This window comes from Dendroctonus ponderosae, unplaced genomic scaffold (genome assembly GCF_020466585.1).
Source record: "Dendroctonus ponderosae isolate FM_Combo_2020 unplaced genomic scaffold, Dpon_F_20191213v2 Dpon_F_20191213_10, whole genome shotgun sequence".
NCBI lineage: Eukaryota > Metazoa > Arthropoda > Insecta > Coleoptera > Curculionidae > Dendroctonus > Dendroctonus ponderosae.
Window position 1 is genome coordinate 5,499,060 of NW_026017111.1, and position 18,590 is coordinate 5,517,649.

The window sequence follows — 18,590 nt, forward strand, 5'->3', positions numbered from 1 at the left end:
GGGAATTTTGAATATTTTATCGTAGCTTAAGATTTCAACGGTTGCAAGCAGTCAGTCGATAGGGCGATTTGAGTCAAATTTGGGCTGTCGCTTGTTCTGTCCCATGTTGGCTGTCTGGAAAAATCTGCTGTTATGTCGGAATTGTTGAAATTTCCTTTGCAGCCTCAAATGCAATCGATTGTGGCAAATGGCCCTGGACGTCGGTTTTTGTGCGTAAAGGCGCTTTTTGTTTGATATCAATGCCAATAGTCTGACCAATCTGCATCTGCATCTTCAAGAGCTGATATCCTCGAGAAACAAGCTCAGAAATGGTTGATTTTTGCATCACCTTGTAGAGGAGAACTGGGGCTGCATATGAAAGCGAACAGGACGAAAGCTACTCATGACAAAACGTTTGAAATGAAAATGTTTCAGCGGCAAAGTATGAAATTATCCGCCTTTCTAAATCGTAAATGAGTCGGTGCCCAAGGCAACAGTTCGAACGCAGAGGTGTTAACTAAATGCCGATGCAGTGTAATGATATGAATAATAGTTAATCGTTATAAAATGATAGCTGTGTGCTTCCTATTTCAAAGCAGTCGATTATGGCCGGCTTCGAACGATTCCTCGAACTTTTCAACGCACCTAATGGAAATTATGGGACCAACCGCACCATTTGCCAGCGTTGAGCGATTCGTCTTGGACGATCTGAATATGTTCTAATTGTGAGTTCCATTAACCGCCTCCTGCCACGGCATCTTCATTTTTAATCTGAAATTCCTCAGGTGAGAAAATGAGCCCACAATTTCGCTTTCTGATTAGACGATAATTTTATTCAGGGCCCTAGCAGATCGAATCAAGTCTTTAAATAAACGGCCGTGCATTTATCTGCGATGCAACCAGCATATGCAAGCATCTCGTTCATTATTATATGCTATTAAATTGATTTTAATAAGACACTTTTATTACGAAGCGACCCACCACTGATCGGACAAAATTACGATAATTGTTACAAAACCACCATCTCTTAACGCTTAACGCCATATTTGGAACCCGGCCGAATAAAGGACGACTTCGACTTTCACAAATTCATTCACGTCGCCCCATGTTAAGGTCGTTTAGGTTCCATAACGATCGGACCTCTGCTTGCAAACGCAAAAAATCACCTGTCTTGTTCATTCTGAAAGATTTCGTTTTCGTTTTCCGGTATCGACAATGTTTAATAACACTTTAGCCGTTCGATGACTACTCGAGATCAAGTGAGGGAACGAGAGCACTTGCAGGAAATGTTTGCAAATTAAAGCAGAAAAGCCGTCGGTCTGGAATTGTGCATCTTGAATGGTTTGCCGCAAAATAATTTGTTAATAAAACGTTGGGTGTTTGAAAGTTATTAGCCAAAACCCTGATGATGCCCCAGTTTCGAAACTTTAACTGCTAAACAGAGATATACTCTTTTCTCTTTCCAACGGAATGACCAACCATTGCATGGTATGGCGAGTTGGGTGGCAATTAATTGACAAACGTTCCAGAAAAAAGTACCCAAACAATGCAAGTTGAATCGAATGCACAATTTGTGACATTCAGCCTGATGATGGCCTGGCTTCCATACTTTCTGGGCTTCAAAAAAAACCTTCGCTCTGTCCAACGTGCAAATTGCCAACAGTGTGGTTGAATATCTTGAATTGTTGAGGGCGAATTAATGGACTCAGCGCTTTTTAAAAAATTCCTGGGCGAAACCCTGGCGATGATCTAGATTCCAACCGCTTTGCTTCCGAGGGCAAAAACTACACTCTTTCCAACATCCCCATCGGTAATTCCGTATTTTGACCAATTTGGCGGCAATTAATTGACAAAACCTACCGCTAAAATTGACTGACTCTTGGGTCTTGATTGGACAATCCGCCACAGCCTGATGATGGCTTGGATTCCAAACTTTCCGGGCTTCAAGAAGAAACTTCACTTTCCAAGGTGGCAATTGCCAGTAGCACTTCGCGAATAGTTTGGCGTAAATTAATTGTAAAAACCCGCCGGATCAAAGTTGTCGTTTGACTCAATGGGCTTTGAAATAAAAATTCGTTGCCGAGACCCTGATGATGACCTGTATTTTACACGTTATGTCTTTGTAGTGAAATACTTGCTGCCCTTAACACAGTTCAAGATCAGCAAACGCGTAGCTTGATTAGTTTGGCCGCAATTAATTAACAAACTTTGTGAAACAAAGGGTCGGAGCCCAGGCGCAAACAGCCCAAAATATGATCAAGCCTGATGCAAAAATTCATGGAAAAACTCCTGATGATGCCCCACATTCGAAACTCTCCAGGAATATGGGGAAGAGCTTGCTGTTTCCATCACGGTAATTATCAATGGCAGATCTTGAGAGGATTAGCGCAAATTAAAGCGCCTTTGGCTGACTGGGCTTTGAAAATATCCGGACGAAACCCTGATGATGGACTGGATTCGAGACTTTATCTACCTTAGAGGAAATACAACGACAATGGTTTATCTTTACTAGTTTGGGGGCTTTTAGTTGGCAAAACTTGGTGCCAAAATGGCCCAATAGTGTTGTCTAAAATATCCCTGCCAGCCTGCCTGAGGATGCCCTAGGTTCGAAACTACCTGCACGTGTTGGGGAAAGTATGCTCTTTCTAAATTGGCAATTGCCAGTAGTGAATCTTGGACGATTTGGGGCAAATTAATTGATGAAACGCTGATGGATCAATAGGCTTGCAAAGTTCCTGGCCGATGGCCTCTATTCGCAACTTTCGGCCCTAAAAGAGGAAAAGTTGCTCTTAACAATGGTTTGATGGGCAAAAATTCACTAATTTGGTCGAGATTTAATGCCAAAATGTCAAAAGATATTCCGATAGAAAGGGTGTGAATGAACAAGTGGTGGAAAACAACCTGATGATGACCTGGATTCGAAACTTTCTGCGCATACACAGACAACTTTGCTGTTTTCAGCAGGGCAATTGCTAATGGCCAACTTTGGATATTTGGGCGTAAATAAATTGTTAAAACGCGGCAGGCAATAAAACGCGTTTGCCTCAATGAGTTTGAAAAGTTCCTGACCAAAACCCTGATGAGGGTTTGAAAGAGCACTTTTTGCAGTTGGGACATAAAATTGCTGTCTTTCCAACGAGGTGATCAGCAATGGCCTGCTTTCACAAACTTAACGGTAATTCATTGACGAAATTTGACTGGAAAAATTGACCAGAACAGGGGTGCTGATTGAAAAATTCTTGATGCAAAACTCTGTCAAGTCATAGAGAAAACCTCGTTCTTCCAGATGCGATAATTTTTTATTGTATTTGTTGAGTGGTTTGGTAGATATTATCTGTTAAAACCCCTGAGGTAAAAAACGCGTTTGACTCAGTGTGCTTTGAAAGTTCCTAGCCGGGACCCCTGAGGATGGCCCGGATTCGAAACTTCTTGTGCCCAAGAGAGAAAATGGCACTGGTTTGATGACAATTAATTGGCAGCGAGGTTCAGGAGAAGTTAGGCGAAACAAGAGAATCGGCTGAACAATCGGTAGCAAAAAACCTGGTAATGGCCCAAATTCGAAACTCTGTGGGTGTATAAAGAAAACTTTGCCCTTTCCAATGCGGCCACTGCGAATGGCGTAGCGTGATTAGTTTGGCCAAAATAATTGTTTGAACCGGCCAAGCACATATTTGCCATTGACTCACTTACAACACTTGCACTGTGTTGGTTGTAGTGGCTGAAAGAAGTTTTCGAAAATATATTCAATGTTGCAAAATTTCGAAATTTAGCATTCAAATAGCAGGCATTTTAAGCAGATTTGGAAAGTGAGCGTTTTCAGCTGGAATAAAGGATTCCGGTAAATATGTTGGACTATAACGTATAATGTATTCGCCATTCATTTGATATTCTATGGCGTTGAAAATTTGTTCGGCACGGTTTTGCCATGGCAAGAAATTGAAATTCACACTAAACACGTTTTTGCAATAACCAATCGAAAAGTACCGTATATATTACGACGCGAAATAATTAGATTGTCGACGACCAACTTGAAACTCGTTTTCGTGGGTTTTATTCAAATAACAGAAAAAATGAAAGAGGTAACAACATATTTTATCGGCTAATGCTCATATTACCTTACATGGACCGGCCACCGATAGTTCAGCAGCTGGTTTCTTCGAATTACACTTTTAACTGTGAATTTTGCGATGATGACGGAAAAGCCCACACTTTAAGTGCATTTTTTGCAAACAGTTTCCCTCTCCTGTATAAAAATGATTGCCAGTTTTGCAGAAACACTTTGTGATAAGAACAGAAAAGCTTGGCCTGCCTCTCTTCGATAGGCGCTTGTCTGTGGCTACACTGGAAAAAGCCTTTCGGGGGGATCAGAAAATGGTTTTTCGACCACACAAGTTCAAAGTACGATTGAGCTGAAATACTATAATTTGTCCATCGCCGAAAACGGAATTTTTGTTTCGAAAAAAGAGTCTGGGACACTTGGTTTACAACTCTTTTTTTTTACTTTATGGGATTCGTGGTTGTTTCGCTTAATGGAACCTCAGCACTCTCTAGGATAATCTCTTGATCAGAAGGCAAATAATAGTTCAGACAAGCATCGAGTTTAGCGGACATTTGACTGTTGAAGATGCGACGATAAAAACTAGAAGCCCGGCAATTTCGCTCTTACCTAAACACACCAGAACAGCATTCCTTCAAGACAGTTCAAATTCAAAGTTTGTTTACTTGGAACTTACCGGTTTCGATTAATTTCATGCAAATCAATTCACCACTGCGAACAATCGCCGGATAAAATAAAATCGGCTTTTGGAACTGGTGTCACAAAATCAGCGCATTCTACCTCTAAACCGTAGAAGGATGTAGAAGACGCGAATCAACGACAACATCAAATCGTCCTCGGTACTTAACAAGTGGCGGTCGGCAGAAGGCAGAAGACTGATCTCTGATCTGGTAGAAACCACTAATGCAAAGGCGGCTGTGACGGCCGCGGCCTACTTAGTTTCATAACTTGACTAGTCTATGTTTGTTCATTGCAAAAATTAACTTTTTGCACTTGCTTTTTGGTAGAAAAAGTTTTTTATATAAAAAGGAAATTGGTTGGTTTCGGTTTTTTCTCTCCGTTCATTCCCTTTTTGGGCAAAAGCTGCGGATATAAGGGACTTTTTCTTGTTGCTTAGAGTCAAGTGTTTGCTAAAAAAGGTGAAAACTGCAATTTTCTTTTTGTTTTACTTTGAAAGTACCGAATTGTGAAAGACGGGAAGGCACGTTATTGATAATGTTAAGATTTTTGAGTCCCGTATTTACTAAGCTGGCAAATCGCAAGATTCAGGGAGATTTTAATGAAACTGGCAGCATCTTCAGAGTCAGGTGTCTTCTATAGATGGGGCGAAGGCCACATCGCCCCTTTTCTTCTGTTTTGAAGAATCAATTTTTTAAGCCAGAGTGCGCAATTGGATAAAAACTTCAATTTTGAGACCCACATTTAAACCGTTAAAAAAAATTGCGAGTTTGTGAAATGGCAACGAAACTTTTCCCATCTTCAAATTCAAGTCTTTTCTATAGAAAGTGCGAATTTCACATCGCCCCTTTCCTTCCGATATCCAGAATCAATTTTTAAGCAAGGGAGCACATTTGAATAAACACGTCTATCTTGAGACCCACATTTAAAACGCTAGAAAAAATTCGGATTATGTCAAATTGCTGCGAAACTTTTGTTATCTTCAGATTCAAGTGTCTTCTCTAGATGGTGCGAATTTCACATGGCCCCTTTATTCAGTTTTGAAGAATCAATTTTTTTAACCAGGGAGCACATTTGAAAGAAAACGTTCCATTCTGAGACCCACATTTAAAACGATAGCAAAAATTGCCAGTGTGTGAAATGGCAACGAAACTTTTCCCATCTCCAGATTCAAGTCTTTTCTATCGAAAATGCGAATTCCACATCGCCCCTTTCCTTCCGATATCCAGAATCAATTTTTAAACAAGGGAGCACATTTGAATAAACACGTCTATCTTGAGACCCACATTTAAAACTCTAGAAAAAATTCGGATTATGTCAAATTTCTGCGAAACTTTTGTTATCTTCAGATTCAAGTGTCTTCTCTAGATGGTGCGAATTCCACATCGCCCCTTTCTTCAGTTCTGAAGAATCAATTTTTTAAACCAGGGAGCCCATTTGAATGAAAACGTTCCATTCTGAGACCCACATTTAAAACGATAGAAAAGACACTTGAATCTGAAGATAACAAAAGTTTCGCAGCAAATTGACATAATCCAAATTTTTTCTAGCGTTTTAAATGTGGGTCTCAAAATGGACGTGTTTATTCAAATGTGCTCCCTTGTTGAAAAAATTGAGTCTGGATATCGGAAGAAAAGGGGCGATGTGGAATTCGCATTTTCTATAGAAAAGACTTGAATCTGAAGATGGGGAAAGTTTCGTTGCCATTTCGCACACTCGCAATTTTTTCTATCGTTTTAAATGTGGATCTCAGAATGGAACTTTTGATATCTTCAGATTCAAGTGGGTTCTCTAGATGGTGCGAATTCTACATCGTCCCTTTCTTCAGTTTACAAGAATCAATTTTGTAGGCAATAGAGCACATTTGATTAAAAACTTCTATTTTGAGGCCTACATTTGCGGAGCTGGGAAAAAATCCGATTAAGTACGATTTCCGTGAAACTTTATGCGTCTTCAAATTAAGGTGTCTTCTACAGATGTTGCGAATTTCACATAGTCTGTTAATTCAGTTTTGAAAAAGAATTTTGTTTCAAGAATTGCACATTTGAGTGAAAAAGTTTCATTTTGAGACCCACATTCAAAAAATTCCGATTATGAAGAATTGCTACGAAACTTTCCGTATCTTCAAAACCAAGTGTTTTCTATGGGTGGTGCGAATTCCGGATCGCCTCATTCTGCAGTATGCAAGAATCGATTTTTTAAACAGAGGGGCACTTTCGAATAAAAACGTCCATCTTGAGACCCACATTTACAAAGCTGAGTAAAATACCAATTATTTGGCATTCCTATGAAACGTTCGGTGTCTTCAGGTTCACGTCTCTTCTATAGATGGTGAAAACTTCACATCGCCACTTGCTTTAGTTTGAAAGAATTCATTTTTTTAATAGGGAGCACATTTGAATAAGAATTTTAATTTTGTGGCCCACATTTACGAAGCTGGAAAAATTCCCAATAAATGCAATTTCTGAGTGACTTTCACATTCACATTCAAGTTTCTTTATAGATGGTGCAAACTTCCAATCGGCTCATGCTTAAGTTTGGAAAAACCTTTTTTTTTTAAATAGAGAACACATTTGAATAGGAAAAATTATTTTGAGGCCCACATTTACGAAGCTGGAAAAAATTCCGATTAACTGCGATTTCTATGAAACTTTCTGTGTCCTCAGATTATAGTGTCTCATATAGATGGTGCTAATTTCAGGTCGGCGCATGCTTCAGTTCAATCAATTTTTTAAAGAAAAGTGCACATTTGAATAAAGACATCCATTTGAGACCCACATTTAAAAATCTGAAAAAAATTCCGATTATTTGCAATTTCTATGATTATTTTAACAGTTTTAGACCCCAAGTCTCTTCTATTGATGGTTCGAATTTCACAACGGCCCATGCTTTATTTTGAAAGAATAATTTTTTTAGAAGGAGGGCACATTTGAATAAAAATGTCAATTTTGAGACTCACATTTACAAAGCTGGAAAACATTGCTGTTATTGGGAATTTCTATGAAACTTTCAGCATCGTGAGACTCATCTATCTTCTACAGCTGAGGATAATTTTGGATTGCCACTGGCTTGAAAGAAGCACATTTTTGACACAGAGAACCCATTTGAGCACTCATCCGTTTAGAGACCCCCATTTACGAAGCTGGCAAAAATCAGGACTTTGTCCGATGTTTATGAAACTCTCCACATCGGAAGAGCCTAGTGTTTGCTCAACACGGGTTAAATTTGGAAGAAGCACTGAAATTGGTTTCCAAGATATAAATTTTTAAAGAAAAGAGCGCAGTTTAGCTGAAAAGGTCTGTACTGATCGTTCCATAATAACGAAAGAGCAATAACATTTCCATAAATACATCAAGTGGTTTAACAACATTTGAAATTCCCAGCTAAAACGAGTCTTATTAATAACATAAGCAAATAAGTTGGATGTATTGTTCGCATTATCTGATATCGTTCGTTTCACCTTTACAATGCTGTACCAAACCCAAAAAGCGGCCAGAAAATGTCGACCGAACATAACGATCTTTTGAAGTTTCTAGACGCCGAACAGAACGATCAAGTGAATTTTCCGGTCATTTTGAAACGCAGCACAAGGTAGGAAAGAAAGAACTTGAAAAAAATCCGAGCATCAGCAGGCCGTTCCTCAAATAGTCCACAGGCTAAGGTTGGATTATTGCATTTGTAGTGCGAGTCGAAATGACTTTCTCAGACGAAACACGCCCCTAAATCGCAGCCAGTATAAACGAGACGCCCGAGTGGTATGCAAAAGTGGTCGACTATTGGTATATTTCAAGAAAATTCCCCAGAAATCCGCCCAATATGCGAAAGATTTGTGGAATACGCTGATTAACATGCAGTGGCGATGGTTGCTGTTAACTGTAGCTGCTGTTAATGTTGTCGCTTACATTAGCTGCGCCTTGCTATTCTACTTCGACTCATGGTTTAGTGGAGACTTTGATAACGAAGAAGGTTTTACCAAGAAAAAAGGCGGCGCAGGATCTTGAATATGCTCTTAATGGACTTTTACAGGAAAACTCTCCTGCATGGTGGGAATCAGCAACATGCGGCACTTCTTCATGTTGGGGATTGAAACCATCACAACGATCGGTTACGGTTATGTGCGTCCAAGTGAAAATTGCGAACTGTACTTTGTTGTTTTGGCCTTTAGCACAATCACGACGATTTTTATTGATGGGGCTTTCATATCAGTAGTGTACGCTAAGTTGAACAAGCCCAAAGAGAGGAACGTGCATGGGCACATGTTCACCAAAAAAGCCATAGTAAGCGAATGGGGGCTGGAACTTCGAGAGTGAAATGATGAGTTTTTAGGTTTCCCTTCGAGATGGGCACCTTTGCTTGATAGTGCGGGTGAACGACAAGGAAGGAAGGCATGGGATCAACACTAATGTGTGCATGTATCTGATAAAAGACCGCATGATGTTGGAAGGCGAACTGATTCCAAACTATATGGTTGAACTGGCGATCAAACCATTTGGCATGCTTTTCTGGCCGGTGGATGTCATTCATGAAATAGGCCCTGAAAGCCCTTTGTGGGACATTTCTGCTAAGGAACTGATGACTACAAGGTAATAACTATTTTAGCTGCTTTAGCAATTGCTGATGCTTGCTTCCCCCGATTTATTTTGGCCTGGTAGGTATCGGTCTCAAAATGGACATTTTTAGACGCAAGTAGCGATGTGAAATTTTTCGCCATCGGCATCTACAGAACACACTTGACTCTAAAGAGGCTGACAATTTCATCGATATTGCCCATAATCCTGATTTTTGCCAGCGCCGTAAACGTGGAACAAAAGGATGCTTTTTCTTTAATTCTCCTTAAAAAAATTGTTTCGACCAGGCTAGGAAGGAGGTAGAATATTAAAATTTGCACCATCTATCGGAAATATCTGCGCCTTACGGTGACAAAAGTTTCATAGAAATCGTCCATAATTCTGATTGATGAAGCGCACTAAACGTGGCTATGAAAATGGACGTTTTTACACAAATGCACCGTCTGTTAAAAATTTGGATCGACCAGACTACAGGAGGTAAAAATATGAAATTAGTACAATCTATAGAAAGGATCTGAGCCTTACGATGACAAAAGATGCATTAAAATCACCCCTAATGCTGATTTTTTTCAGCGTTGTAAACGTGGGTCTGAAAATGGATGTTTAAAAACGATGCGCCCTAACTTTTAAAGATTTGTTTCGACCAGACTAAAGAAGGTAGAATAATGAAATTTGCACCATCTATAGAAAATACCTCAGCCTTACGGTGACAAAAGTTTCATAAAAATGGCCCATAATCCTAATTTTTGCCAGCGTACTGAACGTGGCTATCAAAATGGACGTTTTTACACAAACGCACCATCTCTGTTAAAAATTTGCATCGACCAGACTACAGGAGGTAGGAATACGAAATTAGCACCGTTTATAGAAACGATCTGAGTCTTACGATGACGAAAGTTTCATACAAATAGCCCATAATCCTGATTTTTGCCAACGTGGTAAACGTGGTTCTGCAAATGGAAGTTTTTCCACAAATGCACCCTATCTGTTAAAAATGTGCATCGACCAGACTACAGGAGGTAGGAATATAAAATTAGCACCGCCTATAGAAACGATCTGAGTCTTCCGATGAGAAAAGTTTCATACAAATCGCCCATAATCCTGAATTTTGCCGGAGTGGTAAACGTGGCTCTGAAAATGGACGTTTATCCACAAATGCACTCTATCTCTTAAAAAATTGCATCGACCAGACTACAGGAAGTAGGAATATGAAATTAGCACCGCCTATAGAAACGATCTGAGTCTTCCGATGAGAAAAGTTTGATACAAATCGCCCATAATCCTGATTTTTGCCAGCGTGGTAAACGTGGCTCTGAAAATGGAAGATAAAGTTCGCATCATTTATAGAAAGTATCTGGGTCTCACAAGAACAAAAGATTCATAAAAATAGCCCATAATCCTGATTTTTTTCAGCGTCGAAAACGTGGGTTAAAAAATTAATGTTTCTAGTCAAATGCATCCTTCCTTTTAAATATCCAATTCAATTCTTTTAAGTCTTACCATCTTTAGCAGATACTAGAGTCTGAAGATGGTTTCATTCAAACCGCGCATAATGACGCCGTGCTTATGATGGATACATTTACTTGAGCCAATTTTTCGATAATTGAGGGAAAAGTGCATCCACCATATCTTAAGAATAAACAAAAAAGTATACATGTAAAAACATCATAAGAAAACTGAACTAACTTTTGCCCGCTCTTCTATTCCAGATTGGAAATTGTTGTTGTTGTATCAGGGAGTTCGATGAAAACCGGACAATCAACGCGCAGCCAAATCTCCTATCTGAACAAAGAAATAATGTGGGGATATCAGTTTAGCCCGTGTCTGGAATTCAATGCCCCAAAACGGGAGTATCTGATCAGCAAAAAACTGTTCCAGCAAACGGTTCCGCAAGAAGTACCACTTTGCAGCGGTAGAGTCCTCAGGGAACTGCAACAACAAATAAAACCTGATAGACAATCATTGAATCTGAATCAGCTACATTCGAAATCTTAGATGTTTCAATCAATTCTTTTAAAGCGAAACTGCATTGGTTCTTAATATTATATATTACGCTATAACTAACTTTCCTTGCAACTGCCATGAAATCGTGAAAATTGCCATATATGGTTTTATCATCTATTCTTTACATTATAGAAAATATCTATCATAAATAAATAAGGAATTAAAGTCGATTATATAACATATCGATAACAATCTATAAAGAGCTCAAAGTAAGTGCGCACGATACAGAGTGTGCTAGGAATAGCGCGGACTTAGTTTAATGAACTCCGAACTTCATTATAATGATAAATTCTCTCTTACATAATATTCCATAGGTGCGAGAGTTAATTTCGTCTATGAATCAGTAATTATCTGGTTGAGATTAAACCAGTAAAACTAAAAAATAATGTAAAAAATTCCAACACACTTATCATCTACCGCTAAATCCTACATAGACAAGCCAATCTCATTCGCTCACTGGAGTCGCTTCACCAGTACTACAACTAACATCATCCCTTTGAATCTGATCTTTGAAGTTCGTGGGAGCGACTATAGGGATGGCCGCTTTAGGTCTCCTTAAAGGAACCGGCCGTTGTGCGATTTGCTGATCAGCCGAGTAGTACGTTATGCCTCCCTGTGGCTGATACAAATCAGCTGGCTGTGTCTACATTGATCAGTTGGCTCAGTTAGAAAGTGGCTATATAAAAATAACCAGCATTGTCACTTACAACAGCGTTAAACTGTCCCTGGTAGCCCTGCACGAAAGCTGGCTGTGCCTGCGTAACGTAACTGACTAGCTGGGGCTGCGCAGGCGGTGCTGCGATAAAAGGGGGCGGTGGGCCCTGCAGGAAGGCCTGAGGGGGCGCCGGCGCTGCAAAAGCAGCCGCCGCGGGAAACGGGGCCTGCAATGTGGTTTGGTCAACCCCCGACATCCAAATGTAATTCGGATGGCTTACCTGCAGCAAGGGCGGCGCTGCACTTACAGGCACTTGGGGCGGCACTAAACCTGCAGGGGGAATAGATGAGGGCAGGATTGGTTGTTGTGTTGCTGGGGGCGGGGCCGCCGAATTGTAATCTGCAACAAAACCCACTGGAATAACACTCACCAAAATTCAAGCCTTAGTGCTTACCACAGGGGTAAGTGTGTACATCTGTAACCGCTCCTCCATGCTTAATTAAATGATGGTGCTTACCATTTGGGTAGAAGCTGAAATTAGCTGGCACTGGCGGCGCGTTGGTTTCGGGGAGCGATCGTTGCCTCAATGAGCTGTAGCGCTTCGAGCCTTTGGGCTCACTGTTCTGTAAACGGGGCGGAACGCTCCCCTGTCTGTTCTGGTTGTTTGCGTTTGGCTTGTTGTTATTATTGCTGCCCGCGCTGGTTCGCTTGCCCTTATAGACCCCGTCCTAAAAAAACACAATTTTTACCCCGAAAATCACCCAAATTCCCGATCAACTTACTTGTATATTCAGACTACTGATCTCCCGTTCCATTTCAGCGATCTGATTTTGATTGCTGTTCTTGTTGGAGAAGTTTTGCGATTGAATGTACTCGTTCTCCTTCTTGAGGTTCCTTGGGGGAAGCACTTTTTGATTTTCGCTTCTAACGCTGCGCTGCTGCCGGGTTTTGGTCGTAAAACCCCTGTTAATAATAGCCCTTGTAAGTCAATGCCATCAAAATCAAAACTAGTTACACTCACTTGTAATCAGAGTCCTTGATTTCCTTCTTAGGGGCGATTATTCTCCCAGTTCCCACTTTCTGGGGCTGGTTGAACCTACCGGAACCTTGTTCCGGCTGCAAGTTTCGTTGTTCTGGCGCTTGTCTCGACGAGTTGGGATTGTGCGATGCCGGAGGCTGATTTTGCTCCACTGCTTGCTCTTTCTTCGGGTCTTGTCTGGAAATTTCAAGTTATAGCGTTGCGATTGGCTGCGGAACGGCAAAAAGTTACCTCTCAATTGACGCTCTTGAAGCTTGCATATTGTTTTCCTGAGCTTCGATGTTATCGCCATTAGAGTCTGAGGGGGACTTTAGCCGGGCGCGATCGCTGTCTGCAACAAAGCATTAAACTTAGTATGGGCTTCGCGTTTGATGCTCATGACTTACTGGCTCCTAAAGGAGGAAACTCCTCAGAGTTTCTGGGCCGCTCTTTCTTAGCGGGCTTTGGTGGGCGAGCTGGAACAGGCTTCCCATAGGCGTCTTCGTCCTCCCAGTTTCGAGTGTACTTATTCGGGCCGCGGCTAGACAAAGAATTCACCTTTCAATTGCAATACTTTCAACAAAACACTCTATTTATCCAAATTGGAGTTATATAGTACCTAACTTTCCTGTGAGTTGCAGCAAGCAAAAAATGGAAAAGATCAAATATGTACAGAGTCTTAATGAAATTGATAAAACGGGACTTACCCATATCTTCTGCGCCTTCTTGCCTTTGGAGGGCCTTCTTCATTGCGAATATCATAACCATAGATGGCAATCAATTCGGAAGGCGACTTAGGCGACTGCTCTTGATCGTTGAACCTGCAGAAAGGCCACCAATTGACTAAAAATTCGACAAAAAAACCTGATGAACTTACCGATCATGGCCCCATCTTCCCTCTTTGTCCCAGATTTTCTTTTTCCCGTCTTTGTCCACCTTTTCCGGTTCGGCTTCTTCCTGATTCTCTCTGGAATATCAGTGACCGTTAATAAGAAAACTATACCTACATAAAAATCTAGAACTTACAAGTCCTCAGCTGTTCGGTCGTCATGTTCATAGAAAGTTCCTCGCTTTGGGATGTACTGCGGGTTCTTCTTGTCCTCATCATCATCCACCTTCTTCTGTGGAACGCTTTCTTGGCCATCACCTTCTTCACGTTCAAGAGCCGCACAGTCTGCCCAATTAAACAGGAAATTAATATCGACATATGACTAATAAAATTAGAAAATTGCTGTTTTTATCTAAACCATTATAAAGTTAAGGGCCATCAAGTGCGGCAAGCGTGCCCTTTATATCAATAAACGTGGCACTGAGCCATGAGCCATGAGGGGGCTTGCTATCCAACTAACCTTCTGTTTCCGATTGGGAATCCAATCCAGATGCCTTAGAACGGGCTTTTCCAATAGGTTGCTCATCATCGTCACTGTAACTATCCACGCTGTCGTACTCTGAGATCTCAGACGAAGTCTTTTCCTTCACTGCAGCCTCAGCCACCGCAGGGCTCTCCTGTAAAATCATGGTGCGGGTTGAAGGCAAATTTCACCAGTAAACGAACACAACGTGTACGAAATCAAGGTGAAAACGCACAAAAGCGGTGAAGGTGCTCCACTTAGTGAACTTGCGACCCAGATCAGTGCCTCTTTCACTTTTACTGTGAAAATGTGCAGTGTATGGGGGGGATTTTTTGCCACCTACCTGGCTCTCATCGGGGGTTTTCTCCACATTATCCTGATCAGCCATTATAACCAACTAACCGACGATGCAAACAGTAATATTTGGGGAATCTATCTCGCAGATCTATCTGAGGAAGATACTTTGTTTTTTTTCGGCTCTGTAAACCTTACGGTTGGAGACGCACTGCGAAAGGTTTGCGGGTCTCTGTTTTTGCCGTTTGATGAACAAAGAGAAAATCGGCCTGAGCAGTCGTAGCGTTGGACTTTAAGCAGTGACATGTGTCAACGTCTTAGGTTATATAGTCAGTGTCTTCTTTCTCGTCTCGCGGAATGCCTCTTAAAGGGAGACAAGAGAGCACTAGACAGTCATAGATAGTAACAGTAGCATGGAATCAAAGCTAGTTTACTAAATATGTGGCAGACAAACAGGCATGAAAAGAGTTTTAATTTTTTTTGGGCTCAGGCCTTTGAATATAAAACTAACACTAAGTTAATTGAATATAAAACTAAGTTAGTTTTATATTCAAAGGCTCAGGCTTAATGCACAAGGGATATTAATACTTAAATTTTGCTGTGGTTGTCATTAGAATTTAAGTTGGCTTCATAGTTTGAAAAGTTGTATATTAACGCCCTAGATGGCGCAACTGATTTCTCTAGTACTGTGCAGTATGGAGAAAATTTGACACTTGTCACAAAATAATAATATCAATTTAATTTTTTTGGTGTTCTTTTGGAGTTTAGTAGATCAAATAAGTAAAAAAATAATTTTATTTTCTATCTGGTGTGCAGTTCACCAGTTGACACAGTCTTCATATCCACCATATCGTCAATTTGCGTTTGTCTCATAGCCCCATTTTTTTATATTGTCCTCGTTTAATTTGTTTGCTGGTATTTTTCTAGACACTAGAAATTGTTAAAACACTTCACGTTGCTTATTCGAAAGGTGTTTTTGATTATATTTCAGTAAAAATGGTGAGTATGGGCGTCAGGAGCAGGAATTTCATTCTGACGTTTCTCAAGCACGAGGGTCCTGCACTTTAAGCTATTATAGATGCAAAAATCCCACCAGTTTCGATTTGTCTTCAGCTGAACATGGAAGGAATTAATCCAAATATTCTCATCTTTACAGCCCAAAAAACACAAACTGAAGTCTGGGGTCACTTTCCAACTGGTGAATAGAAGCCAGCAAGATCCATTGATTACTGATGAGAATGCCCCGCAACATGTCTTGGTTCCAATCAGTAAGGACTTTAAGGAAAAGCGTAGAGAAGAGCAAATAAAGTATGGAGTTTACTTCGATGATGAATTCGACTATTTGCGGCATCTCAAAGGTAAGGAATGTCTTGCCAATTTCACCGTACTTACGGTCAATGTTAGTTGGTCTGGCACTGTCTATTCCTCAACTTTAAACATAATGCGGACAGCCACAATCCATGAAAGAAGCTTCGTTTTTTTATTTTCAGATCGCAAAGACAACCACGTGCATTGGCCAGACAACGTGGAGGAGCTTCTCGAGAAGAGGAAGCAGGATCGGGACAAACCCAAACTCGAACTACCATCATCAGTTTTCCCTTCCAAAGTGGAGGAAGACGTTGGAATGTTAAACAAAGCAGCCCCCGTGACTGGTTAGATAAACACATTGATGAGTATTTGAACATTTGCTACCCATGCTTCTTTACTGCAGGCATTCAGTTACAATTGGATCGAGACATCGTTGCGGCAATGGATGAGGATTTTGATTTTGAGGACGTCGACAACCAGTTGGAGGATAACTTTATGGATTTGGCTGGCAGTGAGGTGTCGGACGACGCTTTGGTTCCGAACCGCTTGGAAGACTTTCAATATGACGGTGAAGAATTAGACCAAATGGGGTTAGCAAGAGCGCGCTCAATTTATCCAAACTGTTTTTCATTTTAACATTATTCTGTTTAGGCCTTGGTCGGGTGATGATCGGCCATTTTCCAAGCCCAAGTCCAGATTTACTGAACACTCAGTATCAAGTTCGGTTATCCGAAGGAATTCAGAACTGCAGCTTTTAGATGCAAGATTCGAAGTAGTGAGTTGATTGGTCACAAATTGTTGCCTTTGAGCGGCTGGGAACTGATTTTTATTTCAGCTTGCTGCACAGTACGATCCAATTCACATCGGCAGTCTCGATACAGAAGAAATTGATGGATACGTACCACTCGACATGAACGACTCTAGAATCAAAGCTTGCTATGACGAATTTGAACAGTCGCGAGCTGTTAAAAAGCTGGATACCCCAACGTTTGACCAAAAAACAAAAGAATATATCCTGAAATTTCAAGACATTGGTGAAGTAAGTATAGTCTGTCCCATGCTGTTTGCTCGTGACGCAATAATTACCATTCTTTCTCTATTACTTGTCCATCGAACGAGACGGAAATTTGATTCTATTCGCGTATGTGTTTCAGCAAATTGTTAAAATTCCCGGAGGTGTGGAATTTTCAAGTTATTGATTTGAATTCTTGGCGAGTGTTGAAGTTTTTGCTTCAATGTACCGATACGTCTCGATACTGATAGGATCAATTTTGTGAGCGCGAACAACGGTTCATTTTGCTCATGTTTTCAACACAATCGTCTAGTATGAGTCCTTTTTTTTTTCAATTTTTTCGTCAATTCGTTATTGGACTGCAGGTTTACCAGCACGAAAATAACACACTAACGCTCACCGTTAATGCCAAGAACTGTACAATTGAGTCACACATTAGGGAACTCAGAATGGCAACCAGGCAATAGGAGAGAAAATCTTTCGAGCCAATCGGTAAAATAGCTTGGATCAGACTACAGTTTGGTGGTATCAAATAACTGTCCCATCGCTTTTCTGATAATGAAAGTCGAATATTTGAGTCATTGGAATTGAAATATCGCGATTTACAGGAGAGCGAGGAGTCAGAAAGTGAGGAAGAGAAGACCGTTTGTACTAAATCCGATGTGAGCACGCTACCCAAATACGTCAACTTGCCAACACTAATCGATGTTCCTAAAGTAAGTTTGTTGAATGTGATATTTTAAGATCGACTTCGCACGCTTCCAAAGTGAATTCGTCACTTTGGAAGCCTAAGTTGCAGACTCAAATCTTAAAAAATAATGCGTTTATTCACTTTAGCGTAAACAGATTCAGACCGATCGAGTTGGCATACCCAGGGATGTTTTGGGCAACAATCAACTCACCAGGAAGACTTTGGGGAAACTTGATGGGGAGAACGCTAAAGAAGAAGGTGCTAAATCTTTAGCAGGTGAGCGAAACTGTTCTAATCCCCAATCACAATACTTTTTCACGTTTTTTACTATTTTAAAAATGAACATTTTCTTGTTGCTTCAGGTAAAACCCTCGTCTCTCAACTATCCGAGCTGTCTATAAGGCCGAAAGGCGAAACTTCGGAGGAAAGAAGATTAAGAAAGAAAGGTCTCAAAGAGATTAGAAAGCAGCGGAGAATGGAGAAGAAACAAAATACCCTGCTATTTAAAATATGTAGTAAGCAGGAAGCCCTGATTGCCTTAAATAGAGGCAACATGCCTGGAACGAAGCTCCCGTAGATATCTTCATGTAAAGAAGTCAGCCCCGAGCCGAAAGGCAACGGATGTTCTTGTTATTTTTTGTGACTCAAAGAAAGTGATTTGTAATAGCAATATGCTGTTTTCGTGGGAAACTCCATCAGTCCTGTTGGCTTGTCCTTTTTCTGCTCAAATCAATTTTTTTTCAGAGCTTTCCCGTTGTCCGTCCTTTCCCTTCCTAAACCTCCACCGGCTAGCGTCCAGTTTTTGGCGAATTTCCAATCAAAAGGTCCCGTCAATTTCATCATTTCAGGTCAGTAGTTCATCATTTGTTTACTGTTGTTCACGTGTTTGTTAGTTTTGCAATATCGGCATATTTTGCTCAGGTTTTTTAGAGCTTCTGCCGCTGATAGAAAGGCGTCGACCTTAGTTTATCTGC

General features: G+C 40.7%; 4 protein-coding genes across 12 annotated transcripts in view; 2 read left to right on the top strand and 2 right to left on the bottom strand.

Annotated features, from left to right (window-relative positions):
- Positions 1 to 4,918, bottom strand: part of LOC109543597 — a 74,849-nt gene extending 69,931 nt beyond the window's left edge. For 5 of the 6 annotated variants that reach the window (XM_048662197.1, XM_048662193.1, XM_048662195.1 and 2 more), the window contains exon 1: positions 4,713 to 4,917. In XM_048662197.1, coding sequence (XP_048518154.1) covers positions 4,713 to 4,731 — 19 coding nt within the window. In that variant the 5' untranslated portion in view covers positions 4,732 to 4,917. Of the gene's footprint in view, positions 1 to 4,712 lie in introns of all 6 variants that reach the window. The other variant, XM_048662196.1, reaches the window with a different exon arrangement.
- Positions 4,919 to 7,711: 2,793 nt separating this feature from the next.
- On the top strand, positions 7,712 to 11,470 carry LOC125502831 (inward rectifier potassium channel 2-like). Of its 3 annotated transcripts, XR_007280558.1 has the most exons (6): positions 7,712 to 8,305; positions 8,397 to 8,680; positions 8,741 to 8,991; positions 9,041 to 9,297; positions 9,395 to 9,759; positions 9,856 to 10,959. XR_007280558.1 is itself a non-coding variant. In XM_048662201.1 (5 exons), exons 1-5 carry the CDS (start codon positions 8,214 to 8,216, stop codon positions 9,402 to 9,404), a joined length of 894 nt encoding a protein of 297 aa, XP_048518158.1. In that variant the 5' UTR covers positions 7,712 to 8,213; the 3' UTR covers positions 9,405 to 10,960. The 3 variants fall into 3 exon arrangements, 2 of the variants coding, with proteins under 2 accessions (XP_048518158.1, XP_048518157.1); XM_048662201.1 differs by having other exon boundaries at positions 9,395 to 10,960; XM_048662200.1 differs by lacking the exons at positions 9,395 to 9,759; positions 9,856 to 10,959 and adding an exon at positions 10,992 to 11,470 and having other exon boundaries at positions 7,715 to 8,305.
- LOC125502830 (protein CASC3-like) lies at positions 11,312 to 14,914 on the bottom strand. 2 transcript variants are annotated; one of them, XM_048662198.1, is made up of 13 exons: positions 14,655 to 14,914; positions 14,309 to 14,465; positions 13,986 to 14,133; positions 13,837 to 13,926; positions 13,667 to 13,780; positions 13,367 to 13,500; positions 13,212 to 13,311; positions 12,963 to 13,157; positions 12,724 to 12,904; positions 12,396 to 12,669; positions 12,222 to 12,340; positions 11,994 to 12,167; positions 11,312 to 11,929 (listed from the first exon to the last, which is right to left on the bottom strand). In XM_048662198.1, exons 1-13 carry the CDS (start codon positions 14,697 to 14,699, stop codon positions 11,732 to 11,734), a joined length of 1,929 nt encoding a protein of 642 aa, XP_048518155.1. In that variant the 5' UTR covers positions 14,700 to 14,914; the 3' UTR covers positions 11,312 to 11,731. The 2 variants fall into 2 exon arrangements, with proteins under 2 accessions (XP_048518155.1, XP_048518156.1); XM_048662199.1 differs by having other exon boundaries at positions 12,459 to 12,669; positions 14,655 to 14,912.
- Positions 14,915 to 15,256: 342 nt separating this feature from the next.
- LOC125502833 (protein LTV1 homolog) lies at positions 15,257 to 18,286 on the top strand. Its single transcript, XM_048662206.1, has 9 exons — positions 15,257 to 15,604; positions 15,762 to 15,963; positions 16,096 to 16,257; positions 16,317 to 16,503; positions 16,565 to 16,688; positions 16,749 to 16,952; positions 17,534 to 17,641; positions 17,763 to 17,892; positions 17,979 to 18,286. Exons 1-9 carry the CDS (start codon positions 15,602 to 15,604, stop codon positions 18,191 to 18,193), a joined length of 1,335 nt encoding a protein of 444 aa, XP_048518163.1. The 5' UTR covers positions 15,257 to 15,601; the 3' UTR covers positions 18,194 to 18,286.
- Positions 18,287 to 18,590: the final 304 nt, after the last annotated feature.

Bases quoted from the DNA above. Each gene is read 5' to 3' on its own strand.
- LOC125502831 (XM_048662200.1), top strand. From the start codon at position 8,214: ATGTCGACCGAACATAACGATCTTTTGAAGTTTCTAGACGCCGAACAG. The intron at 8,681-8,740 runs GTTTTACCAAGA...GGACTTTTACAG, and splicing joins AGACTTTGATAACGAAGAAG to GAAAACTCTCCTGCATGGTG. The intron at 8,992-9,040 runs GTAAGCGAATGG...ATGAGTTTTTAG, and splicing joins TGTTCACCAAAAAAGCCATA to GTTTCCCTTCGAGATGGGCA.
- LOC125502833 (XM_048662206.1), top strand. The intron at 16,689-16,748 runs GTGAGTTGATTG...TTTTTATTTCAG, and splicing joins TAGATGCAAGATTCGAAGTA to CTTGCTGCACAGTACGATCC. The intron at 17,642-17,762 runs GTAAGTTTGTTG...TATTCACTTTAG, and splicing joins CACTAATCGATGTTCCTAAA to CGTAAACAGATTCAGACCGA.
- LOC125502830 (XM_048662198.1), bottom strand. From the start codon at position 14,699: ATGGCTGATCAGGATAATGTGGAGAAAACCCCCGATGAGAGCCAG. The intron at 14,466-14,654 runs GTAGGTGGCAAA...ATGATTTTACAG, and splicing joins AAACCCCCGATGAGAGCCAG to GAGAGCCCTGCGGTGGCTGA. The intron at 13,501-13,666 runs GTAAGTCCCGTT...TTCTTTGTCTAG, and splicing joins AGAAGGCGCAGAAGATATGG to CCGCGGCCCGAATAAGTACA.